The sequence below is a fragment of the Macaca mulatta genome, chromosome 8, assembly GCF_049350105.2.
Source record: "Macaca mulatta isolate MMU2019108-1 chromosome 8, T2T-MMU8v2.0, whole genome shotgun sequence".
NCBI lineage: Eukaryota > Metazoa > Chordata > Mammalia > Primates > Cercopithecidae > Macaca > Macaca mulatta.
The window spans coordinates 108,493,354-108,520,954 of NC_133413.1; the positions used below are offsets into that span (position 1 = coordinate 108,493,354).

Sequence of the window (27,601 nt, forward strand, 5' to 3'; positions counted from 1 at the left end):
CGGGCTCGCGCGTCATTCTGGGAATTGTAGTTTCGGCGACGCTCCAGGCCACGTGGAGGAAGCGCCTGGTCTGGCGCATGCGCTCTCCAGCGCGCTCGCCAGGCGCTTTGGCTCGGTGGGGACTGTCGCGGAGGCTTGTCATTCTGACCCGGGAAGTCCTCAGAGCGTCTGGCAGGTTGGTCGTGAGGGGCTCGTGCCTTCCAGAGGCTGTGAGTGTCGGGGGGACTGTTTGTGGTGGTCCCCCGCCCGGCGCCCGTCTCCCCTTTTCATCTTTTCTCCCTCAGACTCCTCTGACCTCTTCTTTCCTTGCTGCCTATGCCCGGGGCCCCTCTTCCTAGTGTCGCATCTCCTTCGGCCCCTGCGCTCGAGCCCCCTACGTCAGTCATTTCCCTTCATTGCCCCGCCGGGCGGAGGCCGTCCTGGGATGGATTTGCATCCCCTGTTCTGCAACCCCAAAGGACTAAGATGGGTCATTCAGGCGACCACGCTGGGATCTGGGCGTTGGTCCTCCGGTGTTCGCTTTCCTGCTCCTCCCGTGTTCCCTTCTCTAGGGTGCTCCTCGGGCTTTACAAGGTCACTATCTGAACAGAGCCCTAGTGATTGGGGTATCATTTCAGAAAGAAAGATAGTGATCTGGAATGGCCCAGATCCCTTATGAGTATTCTGCTGTGTCAGAAGGGATGGTACTTGGCTAAATATTTCTTATCCTGTTAATATTTGCATTGTAAGTACGCTTCGTTTCTTCATTTATGCGGGCACTCACAAATATATAATGAGTCCCTACTTGGTGTAAGGCACTCTGCTAGATGCTAGGAATGCAACAGTTTAAAAAAAAAAAAAAAGTAAAATCTCTGCTTTCCCTGCTTCTTAAAGATAATATAAGAAAATCTCCTTTATTCCCTTTCATTTTGTCCTACATACTGCTTAGGTTTTGGCCTTCCTACTTCTGGCTCAGGAACCCTCTGATCTTTTTCACTGGTTTGGGGCCTGGAATAAAAGACCTTCCAATCTGGCTTCCCCTTGCCTATTCAAGTTTCATTGTCATCTACTCCCTCTTCCCACTAGCGTCCTCCTGTATTCACACAGTAGATTCCTGAATACTCTTTCTTCCTCATCTATGCAAATTCCAGCTAACTGAAAGCCTATTTTCTCTTTGATTTTTCCTATCAATTCACATATTTTTTCTTTTTCTTCTTTCCTTCCTTTCCTTTTCTTTTTCTTTCTTTTCTTTCTTTCAAGACAGGATCTCACTCTGTCACCCCGGCTGGAGTGCAGTGGCATGATCTTGGCTCACTGAAACCTTAAGCTCCTGGGCTGAAGTGATCCTTCAGCCTAAGCATCTCAAGTAGTTGGGATTACAGGTGCACGCCGGCTAATTTTTGTATTTTCTGTGGAGACAGGGCTTCTTCATGTTGGCCAGGCTGGTCTCCAACTCCTGGGCTCAAGCAATTCTCCTGCCTCAGTCTCCCAAAGTGCGGTGTAACCATCACGCCCAGCCACATTTTTTTTTCTTTCCCTTCTCCTGTTTCCTATTGTGCTGTACCGCATAATTTAGTATTTTATTATATGAGGTCCTATTTTCTAATTGTTACGTGTTTCAAGAATAGTGGATTGGAGAGGGAAGGGGCAGAAAGAAAAAAGAAGAATAGTGGATAGAGTCAGACTGCCTGGTTTGAATCTCAGCACAGTCACAAGCTTAGTAGCCTTGGGCTGGTATATAGCATCTCTGTGCTTCAATTTCTTCATTTATAAGATGGGAATAATACTAGTGACCACAGAGTTGTGAGAATTAAATGAATAAGTCATGTAGAATAATGCCTGCCACATCAAGTTCTCAATGCTGCCTAAGATGACAAAATTCTTATTCTACTTTGGTATTATACACAGCCTGAAACTATTAGGCACATAGTAGGTGCCCAAAAGTTTGCTAAATTTGATTAAACTAGATAATTAAGAGATGCTTTTTATTTACAAAATAATTCACCATTTAAGTTTTTAAATAAGAAGCTACCTTGGAGCATTACAAATGATTCAACTTGTGTAAAATATTTCTTGTGAAATGAGGTACCTTTATTCTTAAGGCAGATTTTATATCAAGTCTGAATCACCAACTTTTTAGATCTAGAAGAAAACAGACATCATCTAGTTAGTTCCCAGGTTCTCAAACTGGGAACTAACACCAAAGGTTGTGTCTGGCCAATCGGGGATACTAAGCTGTGTCAGAAAATATAACGTATCCATTTTATTTGAAGATTTGGGGAAAATATTTTTATAAAGGCAGCACATATTTAGTGCTTATTAAAGTTTTGACAAAACTGACTTGAAGGTGAAGGTAAGAGTTAAGATTCCTTCTGGAAACTTTTTTTTTTTTTTTTGAGACAGGGTCTTGCTCTGTCACCCAGGCTGGAGTGCAGTAGTGTGATCAAGGCTCACTCACTGCAGCCTTGACCTCCCTGTCTCAGGCCATCTTCCCACTTCAGCCTCCTGAGTAGGTGGGACCACAAGCACATAACCATGCCCAGCTTATTTTTTGATTTTTTTGTAGAGATGAATTCTCACTATGTTGCTCAGGTTGGTTTCTAACTCCTGAGCTCAAGCAATCCTCCCACCTTGGCCTCCCAAAGCGCTGGGATTACAGGTGTGAGCCACCACACCAGGCCTCTGGAAACTTTTAAACTAAGTCCTCAGACTTCATAAAGATGCATCCTATATTCATTCCCTTTTGCTGTTAGACCACTGCTAGTTTGATTTACTCATTTTTTAATCTGGACCCAAAGCTCCGGGATGTTCCCAAGGTTATCCTAGGTTGGAGGCAGCACCAACCTTTTCTTGGCCCATTCTGATCCTGAGGGGAGCTAGAGTTCCGATGGTGTTCTTGTCTAGTCTTGCTGGTGAGTTCTGATTCAAGCAGGTAACAGTAGGTTAACTAAGTTGTTTTGTGGAATATTTGGAATGGCTTTTAATGCAGACTGATCTGAATCATGTGCTTCACTAGCCAACCAGTTCTGCAGGACTCCATTTACTTCCTTCATACTGTTTAATTTGAAAAATGTTTTTGCGTGTAGATATAGTTGTCTTTCATTTAGTTGAAATTAGCGGAGTAGACAGTGAAATGGCATCAATCCCTGCTATCTCATTTATTATTTAAGAATAATAGCTACCATAAACTAAGCATTTAGTTAGCATAAAGCCCCATGCTAAGTGAGTTGTGTATATGCATTTTGCAAAGCCAAAACCACATACAGTATGTATATGTTTGTTTATTTTTTAATTTTGAGACAGAGTCTCACTCTATCGCTCAGGCTGGAGTGCCGTGGCGTGATCTCAGCTCCCCGCAACCTCCAACTCCTGAGTTCAAAGAATTCTCGTGCCTCAGCCTCAGCTGGGATTACAAGCGCATGCCATCACATCTGGCTCATTTTTGTATTTTTTTTTTTTTTTGAAATGGAGTCTTGCTCTGTCACCCAGGCTGGAGTGCAGTGGCACGATCTCTCGGATCACTGCAAGCTCCGCCTCCCGGGTTCACGCCATTTTCCTGCCTCAGCCTCCCGAGTAGCTGGGACTACAGGCGCCGGCCACCACACCCGGCTAATTTTTTGTGTTTTTAGTAGAGATGGGGTCTCACCGTGTTAGCCAGGATGGTCTCCATCTTCTGACCTCATGATCCGCCTGCCTTGGCCTCCCAAAGTGTTGGGATTACAGGCGTGAGCCACCGCGCCCGGCCTCATTTTTGTATTTTTTAGTAGAGATGCGGTTTCACTATGTACGCCAGGCTGGTCTTGAACTCCTGGCCTCAAGTGATCCACTCGCCTTGGCCTCCCATAGTGCTGGGATTACAGGCATAAGCCATCCCACCTGGCCTGTATATAATGTTTAATTCTCACAGCAACTTTAGAGGAAGAGGCTGAGGCTGAAAGTGAGAAAGTAATTTTCCTAAGATTATGTAACTAAAAAGTATAAAGAAGGAATTTGAACGCACATCTTTCAAACTCTGTAGTATTGTACGTGAGTGAGTTAGAGAAACGCTACACTGAGATGAAACGCTACACTCTGAGATGAATTTAAAAGTCCTTTAGGCCGGGCGCGGTGGCTCAAGCCTGTAATCCCAGCACTTTGGGAGGCCGAGACGGGCGGATCACGAGGTCAGGAGATCGAGACCATCCTGGCTAACACAATGAAACCCCGTCTCTACTAAAAATACAAAAAAATTAGCCGGGCGAGGTGGCGGGCGCCTGTAGTCCCAGCTACTCGGGAGGCTGAGGCAGGAGAATGGCGTAAACCCGGGAGGCGGAGCTTGCAGTGAGCCGAGATAGCGCCACTGCACTCCAGCCTGGGCGACAGAGCGAGACTCCGTCTCAAAAAAAAAAAAAAGTCCTTTATTAGCCAGCGACCCAGAAATGGCTAACGCTCAAAATTCTCTCTGCCCCAGGAAGGGGCTTGATTTTCTTTTATCCTTCGGGTTAGGAAGGGGAGGAGGAGCTCAGTTGCAACAATTCTACAGAAGTAAAAACATGTAAAAAAGTTAAAAAGATAAATGGTTATAGAGAAAAAACAGTTTCCAGGTGCAGGGGCTCTAAGTCTTTCCTAAGATGTTTTATATGGGGGCTCCGCCAGACACAAACTCACGGCTTTATGGTGTTATCTTTTGAGCAAAATCCTGGGAACTTCGTACATTGCTTGCTTCAGTACCTTATCAGTTAATTGGACTCTTTGATATGTTGAGAGTCTGCTTACACAAGTTAACTCCTTGAGGAAGCGGGGTGGGTAAGGAGTCCTTGAAGCCTTGTAAATGAAGGAGCGGAAAGGAGTATGTCTGGCTTTCTCAGCTAAGCGAGAGCCTATTCATGTGGCAACAAGGCTAGGTGATTAAGGGAGAGTCTAAAAACAAGGTTAGGTATTACAATAGTGAAAGCCCTTAAACGCTTTACCATATAGGCAAGTCTTAATTTTGTGCGACGTCTTGCATTGGAAAAGGAAGTAAGTGAATGGGGGTAGTTAATTTAGTAGCTCTCAGTGGAAGTGGGCAAATTCTGATGTGACTAGCATTTTGGAGGTTTGTGCAGGTATTTTGGTTGGCATAATTGGGCTAACATTGCCGGCATTTTTTGGGCAGGGACCAGGGATGTTAGACAACCTGCTATGTGCAGAAAAGCCCCGTAGTAGCCCAGTACCTAATTTATATAAAATTATTGGTTACACAGGTTTCTCGCCCCGCCCCCCCCCCCCCCCCCCCCGAGATGGAGACTTGCTCTGTTGGCCAGCTTGGAGTGCAGTGGTGCGATCTCGGCTCACTGCAACCTCCACCTACCGGGTTCAAGCGATTCTCCTGTCTCAGCCTCCCAAGTAGCTGGGATTACAGGTGCAGGCCACTGCACCCAACTAATTTTTTTTTTTTTTTTTTTTTTGAGACGGAGTCTCGCTCTGTTGCCCAGGCTGGAGTGCAGTGGCTCGATCTTGGCTCACTGCAAGCTCCTCCTCCCAGGTTCACGCCATTCTCCTGCCTCAGCCTCCTGAGTAGCTGGGACTACAGGTTCCCGCCATCACGCCCGGCTAATTTCTTTGTATTTTTTTAGTAGAGATGGGGTTTCACCATGTTAGCCAGGATGATATCGATCTCCTGACCTTGTGATCCACCCGCCTCGGCCTCCCAAAGTGCTGGGATTACAGGCGTGATCCACCGCGCCTGGCCCACCCAACTAATTTTAGTATTTCTAATAGAGATGGGGTTTCGCCATGGTGGCCAGGTTGGTCTCGAACTCCTGACCTCAAGTGATCCACCTGCCTCAGCCTCCCTAACTGCTGGGATTACAGGCATGAGCCACTGCACCTGGCCTGGTTACACAGTTTTAATATGCACTGAATATTCCAGTAATGCAGTAAGTCAAAGCAAGTTTGTACTTTTGTTGGCGGCGGGGGGCGGGGGGAGGATACATCACTAAGGAGTGTTCACCAATTTGGAAATTTATGTCATTAGTGGCATTGTTACCTTCTTTTGGAGGCACTAGTACAATGCACCTGTGCTGCTTTGCCTTTGTAGCTGTTGAATTCATGGTAATTCTAGGTATAGGTAGAAGTAAAGACTGGTATTAAAATATTGAACTGCTTTGAGAACTGTTTGGTGAATACCAGCTGCTCTGAGCTGCCCTACCTCCTAGTGTGTCCATGTATAGGGCCCTTCAGATTTCCTACCGTTAGCAATGAAAGAGTTAATCACTGGTGCCTCGGGGTTGGAGGGCTTCCAGGACCATTCTCCAACTTTATGGATTGTGCCAATGCCTGTGCTAGTGCCTATGTGGATGTTGTTATCCCCTGGGTTCAAAATCTATTTCAAAATATCATCTAGTGTAGTTGTGGTGAAATGGTTACATACTGAAATATATATTATTTTATTAAAATTACTTCTTAGGTCTCCTTTTTGTTACATTTAGGGCATCTATTGTAGGCTATGTCTTGATATGTGTCTAATAGGTTATAACATTCATTTCATTTAAAAGTAGAAAACAGCTGCTTCAAACTGAATCAGTAAAAATAGGGGATGTTGAGTTTGAGAGTTGGGAACTGCTGAGTGGTAAATCAGTCGGAGTCCCACTGCTTTTGTCCTTTATCTTGCTTCAAATTGAAATCATTATCTATTGCTTTTGTAAATTAAATATATAGCTGGCCACATCTGAGTAGCAGAAATGAAAGCATCAGTAATCTGTGTTGTTTTTAATAGAGTTTCTCCTTTTGGAATAGGGTGTTTTATATTTCATTGATTCGGGTGGCTCTTATTTCATCCAAGAATCAAGATAAAGTATTTGAACTAATTAATTTTTTTATCATCCATAGCAATCTTATCTCATTTTTCATTTTTCTAACAGACTTTATTTGGTATCAACAGTTGTATATGATTTAATTATTTGACAGTGCAAACTGGAATGTACTAATAGGGTCTCTTCCGTCAGTAGACTTATTTTGAATCACATGAATATTTACTCATTAAATTTATTTTTATTTTTAAGTGAAAGTTTCCTTTCCCTGTGTTAAATGTATTACTTTCTTTCCAGAAATGTCTAATGCAAAAGAAAGAAAACACGCCAAGAAAATGAGAAATCAGCCCACCAATGTGACTCTGTCCTCTGGCTTTGTGGCTGACAGAGGCGTAAAGCACCACAGTGGAGGTGAAAAACCTTTCCAAGCTCAAAAACAAGGTAAGATACACAAAATAGACCAGCCATGGTGGCTCACGCCTGTAATCCCAGCACTTTGGGAGGCTGAAGCGGGTGGTTCATGAGGTCAAGATATCGAGACCATCCTGGCCAACATGGTGAAACCCTGGCTCTACTAAAGATACAAAAATTAACTGGGTGTGGTGGCACGTGCCTGTAGTCCCAGCTACTCAGGAGGCTGAGGCAGGAGAATTGCTTGAACCCAGGAGGTGGAGGTTACAGTGAGCCAAGATTGTGATACTGCACTCTAGCCTAAAAACAGAGGGAGACTCTGTCTCAAAAAAAAAAAGATACACATGATGCTCTCTCCAATCCCATTTTGATCAAATTGCTTTTGTTAGCTCTTTTGATAGTCATTATCTAAATAGTAAATGAGCTGAATTAAAAACAGATACAGTAGACCCTTATTATTATTTTTCAATTTCCTATTTGCAAGTTTGCCTTCTTGCCAAAGCTTATTTGTAACCCCAATATCAATACCCATGGAGCTTTGCTATCATTTTTGGACATACATAGAGCAGGAAAAATTTGAGTTGCCCTGTGTTTGTGTTCCCAGCCGAGGTTCCCAGCTTTCATGCAGAAATGGCCGGAGGATGGTGGTAGTACAGGGGCAGGGCAGTACAGTGCAAGAAGCTCCAGCTCTCCTGGGGTTTGAATCTCAGCCTTGGGGCAGCCTCATGCAGGTCACTTAGCATTTCTAGACTTCATTTTCTCTTTTGTAAAATAAAGGAAATAGACTCTGCCAGGAGGAGTTGTTTTTAGGATTTAAGATTATAATATGGCCATGGGCAGTGGCTCACGCCTGTAATCCCAGCACTCTCGAAGGCTGAGGTGGGCAGATCACCTGAAGTCAGGAGTTCGAGACTAGATTGGCCAACATGGCGAAACCCCGTCTCTACTAAAAATACAAAAATTAGCCATGCATGGTGGTGCATGCCTGTAGTCCCAGCCACTCGGGAGGCTGAGGCAGGAGAATCGCTTGAACCTGGGAGGTGGAGGTTGCAGTGAGCCAAGATCATGCCATTGCACTCCAGCCTGGGTGACAGAGTGAGACTGTCTCAAAAAAAAAAAGAAAAAAAAAAGATTATAATTTACGTGAGATGAAGATATATATGTATCCCCACTAGGAGGAATGGTTTGGTATTCACTGATTCATTGACATAATTTAGTGACTGTATGAAACATAACTACTATAAATAATGAAAATTAGCTATGCATATTTTAGAGCTGGTATATTTTATTTCTACTTTAACATCAGTGATTATTATACTTCTGTATTTCCTAAGAGAAGTGCAGTATAGTCATCATATCTGTATTTCACTGATGTGCTGATTTTAGAACCTTATGAAGGGATAGGAAGATCACAGTTGTTCATTAGGGCAGTGGTAGAAAATGCTAATTTGGGAAGACAGCAAACGCAAGTGGCCAAGAACTTGTTTGGAATGCTTTTAAAAACTGTGCACTGGGTCTGATTAAGTAAACTTTAGAGTCAAGTTCGTAAGGTCTAGATTCAGATCCTACAGTTGATGCCCACCATGCCATGTGATAAACACATATTATCCTCACAAGTGTTTTAAGATTATAGTGGCTTAATAATTAACACCACAATTGAAATAAGCAGAAACACTATGAAATTCTCTACTGATCTCTCCTTTAATTTACAGACAGTTTTTTTTTTTTTTTTTTTTTTTTTTGAGACAGAGTCTTGCTATGTCGCCCAGGCTGGAGTACAATGGTGCGATCTTGGCTCACTGCAACATCCACCTCCTGGGTTCAAGCGATTTTGCTGCCTCAGCCACCTGAGTGGCCGAGACTACAGGCGTGTGCCGCCACTCTTGGCTAATTTTTGTACTTTTTTTTTTTTTTTTTTTTTTTTTTTTGAGACGGAGTCTTGCTCTGTCACCCAGGCTGGAGTGCAGTGGCCGGATCTCAGCTCACTGCAAGCTCCGCCTCCCGGGTTTATGCCGTTCTCCTGCCTCAGCCTCCCGAGTAGCTGGGACTACAGGCGCCCGCCACCTCGCCCGGCTAGTTTTTTTGTATTTTTTAGTAGAGACGGGGTTTCACCGTGTTAGCCGGGATTGTCTCTCGATCTCCTGGCCTCGTGATCCGCCCGTCTTGGCCTCCCAAAGTGCTGGGATTACAGGCTTGAGCCACCGCGCCCGGCAATTTTTGTACTTTTAGTAGAGACAGGGTTTCACCATGTTGGCCAGTCTGGTCTCAAATTCCTAACCTCAAGTGATCCACCTGCTTTAGCCTCCCAAAGTGCTGGGATTACAGGCGTGAGCCACTGCACCTGGCCACAGGCAGATATTTAATGTTGTCTTATAGTCATAATTCCCAGACACTTGTGTGCTAGTGTTGCCTTTTTTTTTGGAGACAGAGTCTTGCTCTGTTGCCTGTGCTGGAGTGCAGTGGTGCGATCTTGGCCCACGGCAACCTCTGCCTCCTGGATTCAAGCAATTATCCTGCCTCAGCCTCCCAAGTAGCTGGGACTACAGTCACATGCTGCCACACCCGGGTAATTTTTTGTATTTTAGTAGAGATGGGGTTTAACGTGTTGCCCAGGCTGGTCTTGAACTCCTGAGCTCAGGCAATCCGCCCACCTTGGCCTCCCAAAGTGCTGGGATTACAGGCGTGAACTACTGCGCCTGGCTGGAAATTTTGCTTTTAAAATTTTTAAGACAGGGTCCCACTCTGTTGCCCATGCTGGAGTGCAATGGCACAGTCGTGGCTCACTACAACCTTGACCGCCTGGGCTCACGTGATCCTCCCACCTCAGCTTCCCGAGTAGCTGGGGCTACAAGCGTGTGCCACTGTGCCCAGCTAATTTTTTTTTTTTTTTTTTTTTTTTTTGTAGAGACAGGGTTTCGCCACGTTGACCAGTTAGTCTCAAACTCCTGGACTCAAGTGATCCGCCCACCTTGGCCTCTCAAAGTGCTGGGATTAGAGGTGTGAGCAACCACATCCATCCTGGAACTTTGCTTTTAGTTATTTATTTAGTATAGTAGCTCTCAATTTGAGTGTGGTGGAGAATTAGGATAAAATACTGTATACAATCATGTGGATTATAGTATTAAGGGAGTGTCGTTTGGGCTGCTGTAACAAAATACAGGTTGAGCATTCTTGATCCAAAGATCTGAAATCTGAAGTCCTCCAAAATCCAAAACTTTTTGAGCACTGACATGACACAACAGGTGGCAAATTCCACATCCTACCTCACGTAATGGGTCACAGTCGAAATGCAGGCATATAACACACAGTTTATTCAGCATTCCCATGGGAAAACAGATGTTCCCAGCCCCCTTCAGCTGGGATATAAATATTTCCAAGCACTCCTAGATTTCACCACCTAAGCACACCTACAAAGACAAATAAAATGGCATGTAATTTTTACTGTTAAATACTTACATGTGAATCAGCATGAGAAAGTGATTTCTTATCAGTAGCATATAGATTCCGAGTCAGGAAGGGTGCTGATGCCAGCCAACCACAGATTGTCCACAGGGTGGCTGAGATAGTGGCACCTTTGCTTTCTGATGCTTCAAGTATACAATGTGCAAAAAGTTTCCTGCACAAATTATTAAAAATATTGTATAAAATTACCTTCGGGCTATGAGTGATAAGGTAAAAGAAACATAATTGAATTTTGTCTTTAGACTTGTGTTCTAACATACCTTAGACTTGTGTTCAAGATACCTCATATTATATGTGTATGAATATTCCAAAATCCAAAAAAAATTGGAATTTGAAACACTTCTGGTCCCGTATTGCAGATGAGGGATACTCAACCTGTATCTTACTGGGTAGCTTATAAATAACAAATGTATTTCTCACAGTTCTGAGGGCTGAAAAGTCCAAGATGAAGGAGCCAGCAGGTTTGGTGACTGGTGTGGGCCTGCCTTCTGCTTCATATACATCACCTTTTTACTGGGTTCTCACATGGTGGAAGGAGCGAGGGTCTCTGTGAGCACTCCTTTATAAGGATACTAATCTCATTCATGAAGGCTCTACCCTCATGACCTAATCGCCTCCTAAAGGCCCCACCTCCTAATACCATCACCTTGGGGGTTAGAATTTCAACACTGGAATTTTGGGGGACATAAGCATTCAGACCATACCAGGGAGCTTAGATTTGACATTCATGTTGCACTGTTTATAGGAGAAAATTTCCCTTGTATCTGTTATATCCAGGGTCCTTTATATGTCATCCTGACATGATTACCTTGTGTGCTACCTACTAGCTTTGTGACCTCAGGCAAGTGAATTCACCTTCCTACTTAAGATTCCTCTTTAAAAATAAGTAGTAATAGCCACCTTACAGGGTGACTGTAGGATTGAAAACACGGTCAGTGTTGCCACCCAACAAATACTAGTTCTCCACTATAATTTTTATCTCTGATAAAGGTGACATGTTTCTTTTTGAAAATATACTAGAGCCTCATCCTGGAACTTCACGACAGTGGCAAACCAGAGTCAACCCCCACTCTCTGCCTGACCCTGATGTGAATGAGCAGTCTTCCTCCAAAGGGATGTTTAGAAAAAAGGGAGGATGGAAAGCAGGTCCCGAGGGCACGTCTCAGGAGATCCCCAAGTATATAACCGGTGGGTACTCATAAAGAAGTGCAGTTTGCTTGTATTTTGAGCTCTTCATGTCTAGTGCAGCAACAAACTGACCTCCTTGTGGTCCTGGCTCTGCCTCCCCTGCCTCTCCTCTCCTCCTTCCACTTCAGATCCTTCTCACCTCTAGCCTGGACTTTGACCAGAGCTTCCTTGGGCTTAATGGCTCTCCCTTCTTCAGTTTCTCTCCCTGTCTCTTACTCGTCTTCTTACAAGTCTTTGTGAACTGTTCCTCTTTGTCTTAGCCCCCACGCCTGTCTTGTTTTACATATGCCATCCATACTCAGCATGGCATTCTCCAAAGATGGAAAATTGCATATGCACTAATGGCAACCAAACCTTTATTTAAAGGGCCTATCTCCAGGCCCTTTCCAGCCACTTCTGTTCTTCACCCTATAATCCCCAACCACACTACCACATTAAACCCTGTATTCCTTGTACATACCTTAGATGTGCTTTCTGGTCTCTCTTTACGCCTTCTTGGTGGAGGAATTCACTTAAATTTCCCCAGCAGCCTGTTTATTCTCCAGCGTTAATTCAAGATTGGTGTTTAATGACGTTGTCAATTCTTTCAACAGCTTCTACTTTTGCTCAAGCACGAGCTGCTGAAATCAGTGCTATGTTAAAAGCTGTGACCCAGAAGTCTTCAAATTCACTGGTTTTCCAGACTCTGCCACGGCACATGCGACGAAGAGCCATGAGCCACAATGTCAAACGTCTTCCCAGACGGTTACAGGAGATTGCACAGAAAGAGGTTGGAGTTCCACTTAGTGTAAATGTTTAGAGTAGTAACTCCTAGAAGAAATTGAGAAGTATTGACCTAATAGAATTTATTAAAAATGAAAACCAAGGCTGGGCATGGTGGCTCACACCTGTAATCCCAGCACTTTGAGAGGCTGAGGTGGGCAGATTGCTTGAGCCCAGGAGTTCAAGACCAGCCTGAGCAACATGGCGAAACCTCATCTCTACAAAAAAATCCCAAAATTAGCTGGGTGTGGTGGTGCATGTGTGCCTGTAGTCCCAGCTACTTGGAAACTGAGATGGGAGGATCCCCTGAGCCAGGGGAGGCTGAGGCTACAATGAGCTGTGATCGCGCTACTGTACTCCAGCCTGGGCGACAGTGAGACCTTGTCTAAAGAGAAAACAAACAAACAAAAACCTCAGAAAACAACACCCTCATGGTTTTTGTTTTTGTTTTGCATATATTTGATTTAATTATTATCCAAACTTCTGCTTCCCTCCAAGCCAAATTAACAGACAATTGGCTATTACAGGTGCTTTGAAATACAGCATTTGATACTCCTCTCTTGTAAGGATATTGAATAGTTTATGTTCCCTTCCCAAATGTAAAAAAAACCTGACCCTCTTACCAAGTAGTTTTGGATTTGTGTTTTTGGAGTGTGGCCAGCTTGGGGTAGGAAGGTTAAAAAAAGCAACATCAATGCTTAGCATTTGCTTTCTGACTTTTTCAAAGTTGAAAACTTGAACTGGGTTTTAATTTTTGTGCAAGTCTAATTGTGTTTTGGCTTCACCAGAATTCTAGACTTGAACATTCTAAGATTAAGCCAATGTCTTTACTAATTGGTTTAAAACCTATTTATTGAGCAGCCTTCTATGTACCATTGCTATGCTAGTGGTGGGGTTTGAGTTCAAGAGGGAAAACTAACAAGGAATTTTATACTTTCTGGATTTAAATGTAAAGTCTATTTGCCAGTGATAGCATTCAGCATGTGTCTGTCTGTAGCCTAACTGAAATGAAATGTGTGGATTTTCCTCACTTATATTATTTTTGGTCTTAAGTTTTTGGTTTTAGTTACAGTTCTACAGGTTAAAATGACAACAAGAAGCTAACATTTGACTTCTTCTTTCTTGCCCTCTAATACTAATAGCCATATATCTTCCTTCTCTACTTACATTGAAGAAACCAAGTTAACAATTTTTTTTTTTTTTTTTGAGACAGAGTCTCGCTTTGTCCCCCAGGCTGGAGTGCAGTGGCGCGATCTCGGCTCACTGCAAGCTCCGGTTCCCGGGTTCACACCATTCTCCTGCCTCAGCCTCCCAAGTAGCTGGAACTGCAGGCGCCTACCACCACACCCGCTAATTTTTTGTATTTTTTTAGTAGAGACGGGATTTCACCGTGTTAGCCAGGATGTTCTAGATCTCCTGACCTCGTGATTTGCCTACCTTGGCCTCCCAAAGTGCTGGGATTACAAGCATGAGCCACCGCGCCCGGCCCCAAGTTAACAATTTAAGCAAACTAATGGGATCTACAAAATATTCCACTTAATCTAAAGTTATTTGTTTGCATTCCTAACCATTAACTCTGTTTTGAGATTCTTACAAACTGGGATATGTCTCTTTTCTTGAAACTATAGGCGGAGAAAGCTGTACATCAGAAAAAAGAACATTCAAAAAATAAATGCCATAAAGCTCGAAGATGTCACATGAACCGGACGCTAGAATTTAACCGTAGACAAAAGAAGAACATTTGGTTAGAAACCCACATCTGGCATGCCAAGCGGTTTCACATGGTCAGGAAGTGGGGCTACTGCCTTGGGGAGAGGCCAACAGTCAAGAGCCACAGAGCCTGCTATCGAGCCATGACAAACCGGTGCCTCCTGCAGGTGAGCTTTCCCAGTGGGCTTTCTTGTTATTTTTGTTTGATCCTTTCCTATTGAGACCTTTAGAATAGTTGATGGTATGCCAAGCCCCGTTTATGTGGTTATTCATTGGAAAAATGATTCCTGAGCATGAGGCCCGGGTCCTTTGCCAGATACTGGAGATCAGGCAGCCTATAGTTAGGGGAGTGACTGACATTGATCAAATGATTTCCAGATATGTGATTGTAAGGGAAAAGCATACAGTATGATGAGCATTTCTAACCTGCTCATCACACTGGAGGGCATCCCCTAGAAGTGCTGCTTGAACTGAGCTCTCAGGGATAAGATGGGAGAGGGGGAAGGCAGAAGGAAGCCAGGTGAGAGTGAAGAACTGGAATCAATTCTGTGTGACAGAGATGAAGAGGAGAGCAAGGCAACATGAGGGCGAGGTTAGGCTGGAGAAAAGAGTAGGAACCAGATCGTGCAGGTCTCGTTGATCATATCAAGCTTTATTCACTATAGATTAATCTAACAGTCATTCACCAATAACAGATATTTCAGAATCTACTGTGTACCCTGAACAAGGTTCAAAATGCTGGTCTAGGTGTTTATGGGTCAGTGAGATGCTAAAGGATGTTTTAAATTTTAAAAGCTTTGAGAGGACACATTATTTTAGAGCCTGTTAATAGTATTTATCTGATTGTTCCCTCCTCTCCGTAGCTAATTCAATTGCTTTCTATTTCTTCCAATACATATTTAGAAATTTGTTCTTTGCAGAAGGGCCTATCTTTCAATGGCAGAATGGCCTTGGCCAAATTTTGAAAGCGATTATTATTGGTGTCCTTTGATACCCCTTGAGAGTAAGCGATACAAGAATCTTTTTTAAAAATCGTGGTCAAATATACATAACAAAACCATTTGACCATTTTAAGTGTACAGTTCTGTGGCATTAAGTATGTTTATGTTGTGTAATCAGTACCACCATCCATCTCCATTTTATCCTCCCAAACTGAAACTCTGTACTCATTAAACACTAACTCCCCATTCCTTCAGCCCCTGGCAGCCACCATTCTACTGTCTATCCAATAATTTGATCCTATAGGTACTTCATAGGAGTGAAATCGTACGATATTTGTCTTTTTGTGACTGGCTGATTTCATTTAGTATAATGTCTTAAAATTCATCCATGTTGTAGCATATGTCAGAATTCCCTTCCCTTTTAAGGCTGAAGATGTATTCCATTGTAGGTATATACCATATCTTGATTATCCATTTATCTGTCAGTGGACATTTGGCTTACTTCCACCTTTTGGCTATTGTAAATAATGCTGCTGTGAGCATGGATATGCAAATATCACTACAATCCCTGCTTTCAGTCCCTTTGAGTATATCCCCAGAAGTGTAATTGCTGGATCATATGATAATTGTATGGTAATTTTATGTTTAATTTTTTGAGGTACTGCTTTACCATTTTCCATAGCAACCGTATCATTTTACATTCCCGCCAGCAATACACAAGCGTTCCAATTTCCCCTCATCCTTGTCAGTACTTATTACTTATTTATTTGTTTGATCACAGTCATTATAATGAGTGTGAAGTGAATAAGAGCACCTTTTAGGAGTCTTTGATTTGAGAACTCAGCAGCAGAAATCATAGATTATAGTCAAGTTCCTCATTCACATTGAGGAAGCTGGGTTCTAGAGAGATGAAGTGACTTGCCTGGGCTCACACAGCTTGTTGGTGGCCTACATAGCACTTGGGTGGCTGATTCCCCTGGCCTGCGCTTTTTCCACTGTCCTCTGCCAATGAGTTACTTTTCATTTTGGGCAGAATTTTTGCTAAAGTTATTAGATACTTTTTAAAAAATTTGATCAGCCCTAAGTAATAAAAATAATAAGTAATAATAACAAATATTAGTGAGTGCTTAATATACGCCCTACCCAGTTTTAAATGCTTTGCATGTGTTTACTCATTTAATCCTCACAATAGTATGAGGTAAGGAGTTACCATTATTTCCATTTTACAGATGGAGAAACTGAGGTACAGAGAGGTTAGGTAATTTACCCATGACCATATGGCCAATGAGTGTTGAGGTTCAGATTTGAGCCCAGTTGCCTGACTCCAGGGTTCCACACTCTCAACCATTATTCTCTGCTGTCACTTGTTTGCACACATTTGGGTGAGGTTCCTCTGGCCACTGACAGCTGAGAGCTGGTCACTGGATAGGAAGATTTCTTTGTGTGAGTGATCATATTGATTAATGTGTGTTGTCAGAATCATAGCTATAATTTGCCTTTTAGTTCTAGTTGCTGAGTGCACTGAAACTGCTTACAGGTGCCATAGCAGAAGGGTTGGTTTGGCAGGTCACCGAGCCTGATTAGAATGCTGGCTTCTCCACTTAATGACTCTGTGTCTTTGTTCAAGTAACAATCTCTGTGTCACAGTGTCCTTGTCTATCAGATAAGATAACCATACTTGGTACATCTGGTTGTGAGGAAGACTAAATGACAGTTCATGTAAAGAGTTAACTCATTGCTGGTACTCAGTAACCCTTCAATGACTATTAACTATTACAGGCCAGGCATGGCAGCTCATGCTTAGAATCACAGCACTTTGGGAGGCTGAGGCAGGAGGATTGCTTGAGTCCTGGGGTTCAAGACCAGTCTGGGCAACATAGTGAGACTCTGTCTCTGAAAAAAAAAAAAAAAAAAAAAAGCTGGGTGTGGTGGCTCATACCTGTAGTCCCAGCTACTTGGGAGGCTGAGGCAGGAGGATTGCTTGAGCCTAGGAAGTTGAGATTTCTGTAGCTGTGATTGCACCTCTGTACTCTAGCATTGGCAACAGAGTAAGACCCCGTCTCAAAAACAAAACAAAACAAACTATTAGAACTGTTATTATGATTATGGATACTATAACTATTGAAACTTTTAACATTGATTTCATTAGCTTAGTTTGATCTCTCTTCATCTTACTTAAAATTCTATGTTATTACTTTTACTTTCTTTGTACTGTGCTTAAAGTTGCATATCATGGTTAAGATTGAGCATGGGAGAAATATGGGATGGATTAATTGCAATATTGTATCTCTAGGCTTAGTGTTAAGTAATCTTGAGGTCCTGAATTACCTAACCAAATTGAGCAACCTGAGCATAATTTTTCAGAATTCATTACTGTTTTCCTTATTTTACTCTGGTTTCTTATCTTAGGTAGATTTTGGGGGTGAACGGTTCTTTACTTAGAAGCAACAGTTATATACCTTCCATAGAACCTGTCTATGAATATGGGATAAAACGTAGATTATCTAAAAGGTAGGATACTGTAACTTACATTTTTAAATGGAGATTCATTTTTATTTTGGTTCGGATTGGTTTAAAAATATTTGCTAAGGTAACAGGAATGGACGGGTTTAGGTATTTTTTCCCCTAAACCATCGGGCAGGAGAAGGTTTAGATTTTGACATATGAGAACATAGCTTTAGCAATTTGTTTTGTGTCTTAAGCCTCTAAAGGTTTTGTGATGTGGCTTTTGGCTTCTTAGCAGTTTTGCCTGTGTAAATTCCTAAGTACTTGTGTCTCCCGCTTTGTGCAGGATTTATCCTACTACTGTTGTTTGGAGTTGAAAGGCAAAGAGGAAGAAATACTAAAGGCACTTTCTGGAATGTGTAGCATAGACACAGGTAAACTTGTTTTAAAGCTGAGTTCTATTTTAGTCTTTATATATTTATTCCTTTCATAAAGAAGTGTCTACTGTAAGCATTTTGGAATTCAAACATATAGAAAAATGTGTGAGACACTAATCATTCCTGATGAAAATATTAATTTAAGAACAGTTGGGTTGGCTTTTAAATCATTTCTAACATTGTCAAGTTTTACACTTGACAATGTGATAGAGTCATTTTTCTGGTGGGGTGAACTTGACAGAAAGAAACTTGAAGCTCTCATTATTCATTTAACACATATTTGTTGAGAACTTACTGTGTGCCAGGCTTTGATCTGAGCAATCCTCACAACCAAAACTTCACCTCTCATGGAGGCAGACAGTGAATGACAGTGTGGCTATCAGGAAATAGGACTGCAGTCTCAATACCTGGAATTATGGAATTTTGCTTTTGTTGATGTCAGGACTGACGTTTGCAGCAGTTCACTGCTTGTCTGGAAAGCGCCAAGGGAGCCTTGTGCTTTATCGGGTGAATAAATATCCCAGAGAAATGCTTGGGCCTGTTACGTTTATCTGGAAGTCCCAGAGGACCCCTGGTGACACTTCTGAGAGCAGGCAGCTGTGGATCTGGCTGCATCCAACCCTTAAACAGGTATAATCTTTCAGGTTAGCTCCTATTATTCTGAAACTGCATTTTTAATTACAGCTGGAAGTCAATACTGTAGAAATGTACATAGTGTAAAGATTTGTCTGATAGTCTGATATTTGTATATGGGAGGCTCTGTGAATATTGAATGAAGTGAATTTTTAAAAAACTTATAAAATTTGTGTTTAAAAATGTCTAGTTGACAAAAAGCAAATATATTCGCAGTATATAATATGATGATTTGATGTACATGTTGTGTACCACAATCAAATAACACATCCATCACCACCCATGCTGTACGTTAGATCCCCAGAACTTGTTCTTCAAGTAGAATGAAGTGAGGGTGGGGCATGGTTTCTCATGCCTGTAATCCCCCCACTTTGGGAGGCTGAAGCAATTGGATCGCTTGAATCCAAGAGTTTGAGAGTAGGTTGGGTAACATGGTGAAACCCCGTCTCTGCAAAAAAGACAAAAATTAGCTGGGATTGGTGGCATGCGCCTGTAGTCTCAGCTACTTGGGAGGCTGAGGCAGGAGGATCACTTTGAGCCCAGGAGGCAGAGTTGCAGTGAGGTGAAATCGTGCTATTGCGCTCCAGCCTGGGTGACAGTGAGACCCTGTCTTGAAAAAAAAAAAAAAATGAAACTAATCCTGACCTCTCATATTTTTAGTAAGTCATAAGTAGAAGTAGAGATAAAAACCAGCCTTATGCTAATTATTTGAAATGTTGAATTGGAACTAATGTTTCTACCATGACTGAAGTGGTTCACTAGTATCTAGGTGCTAATTGGAGCCTATTTGATAATGAAAAGCTATTTCTGAGTACTTCTGATGATTTTTCACACTGAATTCAGCTTAGCTTCCCTTCTTTAGCATACTCACTACTTAAAAAAAATTTAGTCAGAGTGATCATGTTGTTTTCATAATATTTGACTAACCCTACCCCTAACCCCAGCCCTAACCCATTTTAAATTTTAAATTTCATTTTTTTTTTGTTTAAAGTGACATGCACTACTCAGAACACCCCAAAACGCTTTTTTAAAAAATTAAAATTAGGTTAAAATATATATATATTTTTTGAGACAGGGTTTTGCTCTGTCACTGAGACTTGAGTGCAGTGGTGCAGTCATAGCCCACTGCAGCCTCTACTTCCTGGGCTCAAGTGATCCTCCTACCTCAGCCTCCTGAGTAGCTTAGACTACAGGGGTATGCCACTGTGTCCACCTAAATATTTTTTTATTTTGTGTAGAAACAAGGTCTCCCTATGTTGTCCAGGGTGGTCTCAAACTCCTGGGCGGAAGCCATCCTCCCGCCTCAGCTTCCCAAAGTGCTGGGATTACAGACGTGAGCCACCACACCTGGTCCAAAAAAGCTTTCTGGTGATTAATTTAAGTTAATCTGTGAAGGGATAAAAATGTGAATTTTTTTTTTGAGATGGAGTCTCGCTCTGTTGCTCAGGCTGGATTGCGATGGCATGATCTCAGCTCACTGCAACCTCTGCCTCCCAGGCTCAAGCGATTCTCCTTCCTCAGCCTCCTGAGTAGCAGAGATTACAGGTGCCTGCCACCACACCCAACTAGTTTTTGTACTTTTTAGTAGAGGTGGAGTTTTGCCATGTTGGTCAGGCTGGTCTCAAACTCCTGACCTCGGGCGATCTACCCACCTCGGCCTCCCAAAGTGCTGGGATTACAGGTATGAGCCACCATGCCCGGCCAAAAATGTTAATTTTTAAAGCGATAAAAAAAAAAAACAAAACATAACCCAACTAAATTTGTCATAATATATTTAAATTTCAGGATTTTAAAGTGAATATTTAAATATATTTTTAGGATATCTTAGAGGAAATAAAAGCAGCGTGCCAGTGCGTGGAACCTGTCAAATCAACTGTCTGCATCACTGACCCACTTCTGACACAATCCCAAGAAAAAAGCCAAACTGAATTGCCTGATGAGAAAATTGGCAAGAAAAGAAAAAGGAAAGATGATGGAGAAAATGCTAAACCAATTAAAAAAATTATCGGCGATGGAACTAGAGATCCATGTCTACCATACGCTTGGATCTCTCCAACCACAGGCATTGTAATCAGGTATGAGTTGAATTTACTTTGAACCTACTGAATATTTTCAGTGAAAACTTGCTCTGTTTTTGTCAGTGGCACAGATGTTGTGTGATGGAAGTTTCCATTTTAAGATCTTCTTTCTTTTTCAGCGATTTGACGATGGAGATGAACAGATTCCGGCTGATTGGGCCACTTTCCCACTCCATCCTAACTGAAGCAATAAAAGCTGCTTCTGTCCACACTGTAAGAGTAAAAGTGATGGTAGTGTTTTATTCTAATTATGTTTTTCCTGTCAAATTTGTGAAACCTAATATATAATTTGGTAACATTTTGGGCCATGGCTTTTAGATGTTTATTTCCCTACTTATTATCAAAGATTTTGTTATCTTTCACTTCTCCTAGAAGACCACAACTAAGTGGATATGATCAGTAAACTGACTGTTCTTATTTAAATATAGACTGCTCTGGTAGCTATGAGCCTTGTAGAGGGTCTTAACTTCGGCTTCATAGGTAGGGAGTCTCTAAAATCCCTGAAATTGTGTGCCAGATTTTGTGCATTTGTGCTTGTGCCACGTAGGTTTTCTTTCTTTTTTTTTTTTTTTCCCCAAGATGGAGTCACGTTCCGTCGCCCAGGCTGGAGTGCAATGGTGCAATCTTAGCTCACTGCACCCTCTGCCTCCCGGGTTCAAGCGCTTTTCTTGCCTCAGCCTCCCGAGTAGCTGAGACTATAGGTGCGCACCACCAGGCCCAGCTAATTTTTGTATTTTTAGTAGAGACAGTGTTTCACCATGTTGACCAGGCTGGTCTTGAACTCCTAACCTCAGGTGATCCACCCACTGTGGCCTCCCAAAATGCTGGGATTACAGATGTGAGCCACCACACCCGGCTGGTTTTCTGGGGCTAGTTTTAGGACTCTAGAATCCCTAAAAAGGTTAAGAGCACTATGTCTAGGGCAGAACTTCCAGTAGAGCTTTCTGTGAGGATGATGTTCCTTTGTGCTGTCCAGTACGATAGCCGTTAGCCACATGTGGCAGCTGAATACTTGAATTGTGGCTGGAGTGACTGAGGGACTGAATTTATACCTTTACTTAACTTTAATTAACTAAAAATTAAGTCTGAGTAGCTCTATTGGCAAGTGGCTAGCATAGAGACTAGATTAGGAATCCGTACCCTAGGTTCAGGTCCAGTTTGTTTTCTGGTCTTAGTGCAATTAACTTTTCAATGCCTGTGCCTCTCACTGACTTGACATGGTCAAATATGATGATAGAGCTGAATAGATTCTGAGTTTTTAGAAGTTTTTAAAATACAAAAGCTACTTTTCTCCATCTTCACTGCCTCTGCTCTACTCTCAACCAGTGTTGTCTCTTACCTGAACACTTAGGGGATCAGGAAAGGATTCTAGAGGGAACCTTAAGTTTCCTCCATTCCTCCTCTTTTTCAGCCCATTCTCCACACAGGAGGCAGAGTGATTTTTTGATAATTTATTCACCTCTTGTTGCTTCCTGATAAAAAGTTTTTGAATAGCTTCTCATTATAATTAAGATAAAATCCAAAGTGCTCAATGTGACCCACGTAATCTTGTGCCTTCTTGCCTCTGAGGCCTCATTTCTTCTCACCTTCTACACTTCAGCCACCCTGACCTTCTTTCAGGTTCTAGAATGTCAGTTCTTGTCTCCCTTAGAGCTTTTGCACCTGTTTTTTTCTTCCAACTACTGAGCATTCTGCCTCCACCACTCTTTGCTTGGCTGAACCATCCTCATTCTTCAGGTTTCAGTCTCTAACATTTCCCTCTAGTATCCTTTCCTGATCCCCCAAGTTAAACTACATCCCTCCTGTTGTTTTCAGAGCATCTTGCAAATTTCCTCAATTTGTATGTATGGATTTGTGTATTTATGTAATGTCTGTGTCTCTCACGAGACTGTGAGCTTCATAAGGGTGAGGATAGGGTTGGTCCTGTTTTTTACTCCCTCCCCAGTGCTTAGCACAATGCCTGGCACAGAGAGGGTGCCCCGTAGTAGCTAATAAGTTGTGGAGCAAAGATTTGAACCTACGAAGTTTGGTTCCAGAGCCTGTACTATAAACCACTAAGCTGTGCTACCTGAGTTTCTGTGAGTAAATGGTACCTTTGCTTTTGCTTTTTTTTTTTTTTTTGTGAGACAGAGTCTCGCTGTGTCACCCAGGCTGGCGTGCAGTGGCACAATCTCAGCTCACTACAACCTCCACCTCTTAGGTTCAAGCAGTTCTCATACCTCAGCCTCCTGAGTAGCTGGGATTACAGGCGCCAGCCAACACACCTGGCTAATTTTTTGTGTATTTTTAGTAGAGGTTTCGCCATATTGGCCAGGCTGGTCTCCAACTCCTGGCCTCAAGTGATCCGCCTGCCTCGGCCACCCAAAATGCTGTCATTACAGGCGTGAGCCACTGCACCCGGCCATGATTGCTTCTTTAGGATCTGTAAGTGCACATCCTACTTCAATGAACTTCAGCATGAGTTGTGGCTATAGATTCCCTTCTTGCCATGCACATGATACTTGAAGAGCTTTTTGAAATCTTCCTCAATTCCTAGTTCCATGTGGAAAAGATAAACATTTCTAGGAATACTGTAGTAGTAGTATATCCTTTATCTGGAGAGTTCTTCAAGAGGTACTGGTTTGATTTTCCTTCGGTGAGGAACATTTTATTGCTTACATTGGAGATGATGAAGTTAGCTCTAGTGGAAGAGGACCAGGCGCGGTGGCTCACACCTGAAATCCCAGCTCATTGGAAGGCTGAGGTGGGTTGATTGCTTGAGCCCAGAAATTCAAGACCAGCCTGGGCACCATAGTGAGACAATGTATCTACAAAAAATAAGTTTAAAAAATTAGCTGGACATGGTGGCGTGTGACTGTAGTTCCAGCTCCCAGCCACTTGAGAGGCTGAAGTGGGAGGATCACTTGAGCCTGGGAGATTGAGGCTGCAGTGAACCGTGGTCGGGCCACTGCACTCCAGACTGGGTGACAGAGTGAGACTGTGTCAAAAAAATAAAAAAAGGTAAGAGAGGAGCGAGGCCTCCTTTGTTGGTACTGTGCTCTGGAGAGACTGGGTGTGAAGTATCTTAGTGAGTTAGTCTATGAAAGCCATAGATGATTTTCCTCATGTGAAATCTTGAGAGAAGTGTAATACTATATCCTTGCTGCTAACTGAAAGAGTAGTCTGGTATCAACTACTATGTTAAGTATAGTGGCAGCTTCCCTGGTTCACCCCATAACACATTCATTTCCACACACAGAAGAAGAAAGAGTGGGGGCTGATATCACAACCATGACAAAATTATGAGGGTGGATTCATTGTTCGCCCGGTGAATAGCGGTTGTTGTTTTTCAGGTGGGAGAGGACACAGAGGAGACACCTCACCGCTGGTGGATAGAAACCTGTAAGAATCCTGACAGCGTTTCCCTTCATTGCAGACAAGAAGCCATTTTCGAGTTGTTGGGAGGTATACAAAGGGAAGACCGGGTTGTGTTGGGGAGGGAAGGGGGCTAAAAGAGCCTTTTGCAGTTGGGCCTCCAACGTGTAGTATTGCTTTTTAACCTGCTGCTATTGTGACACAGCAAGAGGACCAAGTAAGAGAGGGACTGAACTCAGTGAATAAACACTATATTCATGCCTGGTCATGAAACAACAAACAAATGAGATGTTCATATTCTAAGTAACTGGCATTCTGATAGTGGAGATAAATGCATACGCCAGGTACTGACCTAAACTCTGTACTTACCTGCACACAACTGTGTTTTTGCTCATAGCTGCTATAGTTATCACTGATAGAAGCATATGTGTTCATTTCATAAAAGAACCTTTTTTTTATGTTGGCTTCATGTTTTTTTGTGAGAAACCTCATTCTTTATGAATGTTAACTTATTCTCTAAAAGTATCAATGGGAAGAGAGGGAATACATGCTTTTAAGTAATTAGTCCAAGAAAAATGTTTCATTGGAAAATCTGAAAGATTTAAAAATACAAACAAATATAGATGTATTATGAATGACCTTCTGTAAGCTTCTTTTGGTTGTTTTTGTTCTTTTTGTTGTTGTTAAAGGAATAACATCACCAGCAGAAATTCCGGCAGGTACTATTCTGGGACTGACAGTTGGGGATCCTCGAATAAATTTGCCCCAAAAGAAGTCCAAAGCTTTGCCCAATCCAGAAAAATGCCAAGGTAAAGTTCTAAAAACACCCCAGGTTTTCCTTACGATTTTGAGCAGGCCAGTCTTATTAGAAGAGTTCTGTCTCTGACACATCTCCAGTAACTTCATCTGTAAAAAATTAGGGCAGTCTCCTTACCTGCCCACTTTACAAACTGATTATGATCTGAGGAAATGGTACATGTGGAAGTGTCTTTTAGCTGTAAAACATGTAGCCTGATACTTATGTTCATTTTATTTTCCGAGTTCTCTTTTTTTAGTATCTAGTAAAACCTGTCTCTCTGCAAACTACGTTCTCTGAAAATGTCTGGTGTTTCAGAATTTTAATTGTGAGGAAGGGATCTGCACCCGAAGCTGGTCTTGTGCTCAGTGGAAGCCTCTGTCTGACCATACAGATGATCCAGGTTCGAATCCTGGCAAGGCCATCCCAGGTGCTGAAATATAAGATGTTTTGCTTTAGACTAAGTAGAATGGCCTGAGAAAGTTGTTTGGCTGGGGTGGCATAGGAGGTGGGTAAGGGGCTGGCTAAAATTTTGTTCTGATCTGAGATTGGCGGAAATTTTGATAGTGTCTCATTGTATTTACTGTCATTTAAACATGATCAGTTGGAGGAATAATTAAAATTACCATGGCAATCTTTGGAGGTAAAGTACAGGTTTGTGTTGTAACGACTTCAGAATTTTTTTTTTTGAGATGGAGTCTTGCTCTTGTCACCCAGGCTGGAGTGCAATGGCGTGATCACTTCTACCTCTGCGTCTCAGGTTCAAGCGATTCTCCTGCCTCAGCCTCCCGAGTAGCTGGGATTACAGGCGTCCACCACAACGCCTGGCTAATTTTTTTTTGTATTTTTCGTAGAGATGGGGATTCACCAAGTTAGCCAGGCTGATCTCAAACTCCTGACCTCAGGTGATCCACCCAGTTCAGCCTCCCAAAGTGCTGGGATTACAGGCATGAGCCACCACGCCCGACCCAGAATTTTTTAAAAATGTAGTTAGATAGCTTATTGAGGGGGCAATAAATTACTCTGTCAGAACTTCACATAAAAGGTGGATTGGATGAGAGAGGAGTTTGAAGATACATAGGTAAGTTAGTTAATTATGAAGCCTAAGACTTCACTCAGTGAGTCATTGCCTCTTTCTTTTCTTTTCTTTTTTAATATCGATGTGGTCTGGTGCAACGTAAAAGTTGCAGCATTTACTACACCATTAAATGTTGACTGTTATAATCACCTTAAAGCTATAAACTCTACTTAGTTTCTCTTGCTACCTCAAATCCTTTTTTGGAATGAGGTGATTATTAAATCCTCTCTAAGGCTTTTGTTTTAATATGAATCAGCTCAAGGAAAATTAAAAGTCTATCTTGAAAAACGTGATTTAATTTGACTCCTGAAGTCAAGCAATCCTTCTGCCTCGGCCTCCCAAAGTGCTGGGATTACAGGTGTGAGCCACCATTCCCAGCTAGAGAGCTTTTAAAAGGGAGGGTACATGAAGAACCTGAAGTGATAATGAATATTCTTAGATGCTTTGGAAAAGTTTGCTTGATCAGCTGGTTCTAGAATTTGAATTAAATCTTAATAATGTGTTTCTGCAAATCTTTTCAACTTTATTAACACAACATTTCACTATATAAGTAACTGGTTTTCTAGGTGAGATTTAAAAATATAATTTCTGCTGTACTAGCTGTTATTTTATTTGCGATCTTTAGTATTTGCCATTTTGCTTTGATGGATTATTTTAATTAGTTCTTACCTGTGAGAGATCAATTTCCTTTAGGAAATACTGAATTTACATCGTGCTCGTGGGCTTATCATCTTTCCCTTTGAACACTCTTTGGACTTTCCCGTACTACCCAAAACATGGAAGGAGAACAGCTGCCTTTGGCGTGATAGGCTGCAGGTCGTCCTTTATATTTTAGAGCTCTTGCAAGCACTTTGAGAGCACTGACCTGCAGTGGACTTGAGCAGTGCCCAGTTAGCAGTCATTTCTCCGCTTCCCCTGGGCCCTTTGAACTGTTTTGCATATTTTATTTAAAATAGTTTAATCTGAAGGCTATAACTTTGTTTTTATTTGATTTCCAAATGAGAAAGCCTTTTACTGGTTACCTTTGCTTCTCTGAGTAAAACTCATTAAAAGAAAGTTTAATGTAACATTTGGTGATTTTTAAACACGTTTAAGAAAGAAGAAAGCCAGCACCTGTAAGTCACATTCTGGAGTTAATATAATCAATTCAAGAACTTTTGTCTGTGAAAGAAAACATGCTTTATATGAGTCTGGGGGAAGGACTCAGAATTACATTCACAAGTGGCAGTCATTCTAGGCACACTGATGTGGGTACTGATTCTAGGGTACTGATGTGAGTCTCAGCTGGGGGTATTGTTTTTCTCTTCCCAGTAAAGACTATTGACCTAAAAGGGCCTTCCCCTTAGCCTTCAGACATACTCCACTTTGTTGTAAATAGACTTTATTTTTTAATGCAGCTTTAGGTTCACAGCAAAATTGAGCATAAAGTACTAAGATCCCATGAACTTCCATCCCCCTCTATGCACCGCCACCACACAGTCCATGTCCTTACTAGAGTGGTACGTTTGTTACAGTCCATGAACCGATATTAACACATCATTATCACCTAAAGTCCTC

At 42.2% G+C, this 27,601-nt stretch overlaps 1 protein-coding gene across 3 annotated transcripts in view; it reads left to right on the forward strand.

Annotated features, from left to right (window-relative positions):
- Positions 1–81: 81 nt before the first annotated feature.
- Positions 82–27,601, forward strand: part of POP1 (POP1 homolog, ribonuclease P/MRP subunit) — a 43,736-nt gene continuing 16,216 nt past the window's right edge. For 2 of the 3 annotated variants that reach the window (XM_015145768.3, XM_077943890.1), the window contains exons 1-11: positions 82–175; positions 7,047–7,190; positions 11,643–11,810; positions 12,404–12,579; positions 14,201–14,449; positions 18,015–18,102; positions 18,548–18,735; positions 20,557–20,813; positions 20,936–21,029; positions 24,149–24,260; positions 24,860–24,979. In XM_015145768.3, coding sequence (XP_015001254.3) covers positions 7,049–7,190; positions 11,643–11,810; positions 12,404–12,579; positions 14,201–14,449; positions 18,015–18,102; positions 18,548–18,735; positions 20,557–20,813; positions 20,936–21,029; positions 24,149–24,260; positions 24,860–24,979 — 1,594 coding nt within the window. In that variant the 5' untranslated portion in view covers positions 82–175; positions 7,047–7,048. Of the gene's footprint in view, positions 210–7,046; positions 7,191–11,642; positions 11,811–12,403; positions 12,580–14,200; positions 14,450–18,014; positions 18,103–18,547; positions 18,736–20,556; positions 20,814–20,935; positions 21,030–24,148; positions 24,261–24,859; positions 24,980–27,601 lie in introns of all 3 variants that reach the window. The other variant, XM_028852791.2, reaches the window with a different exon arrangement.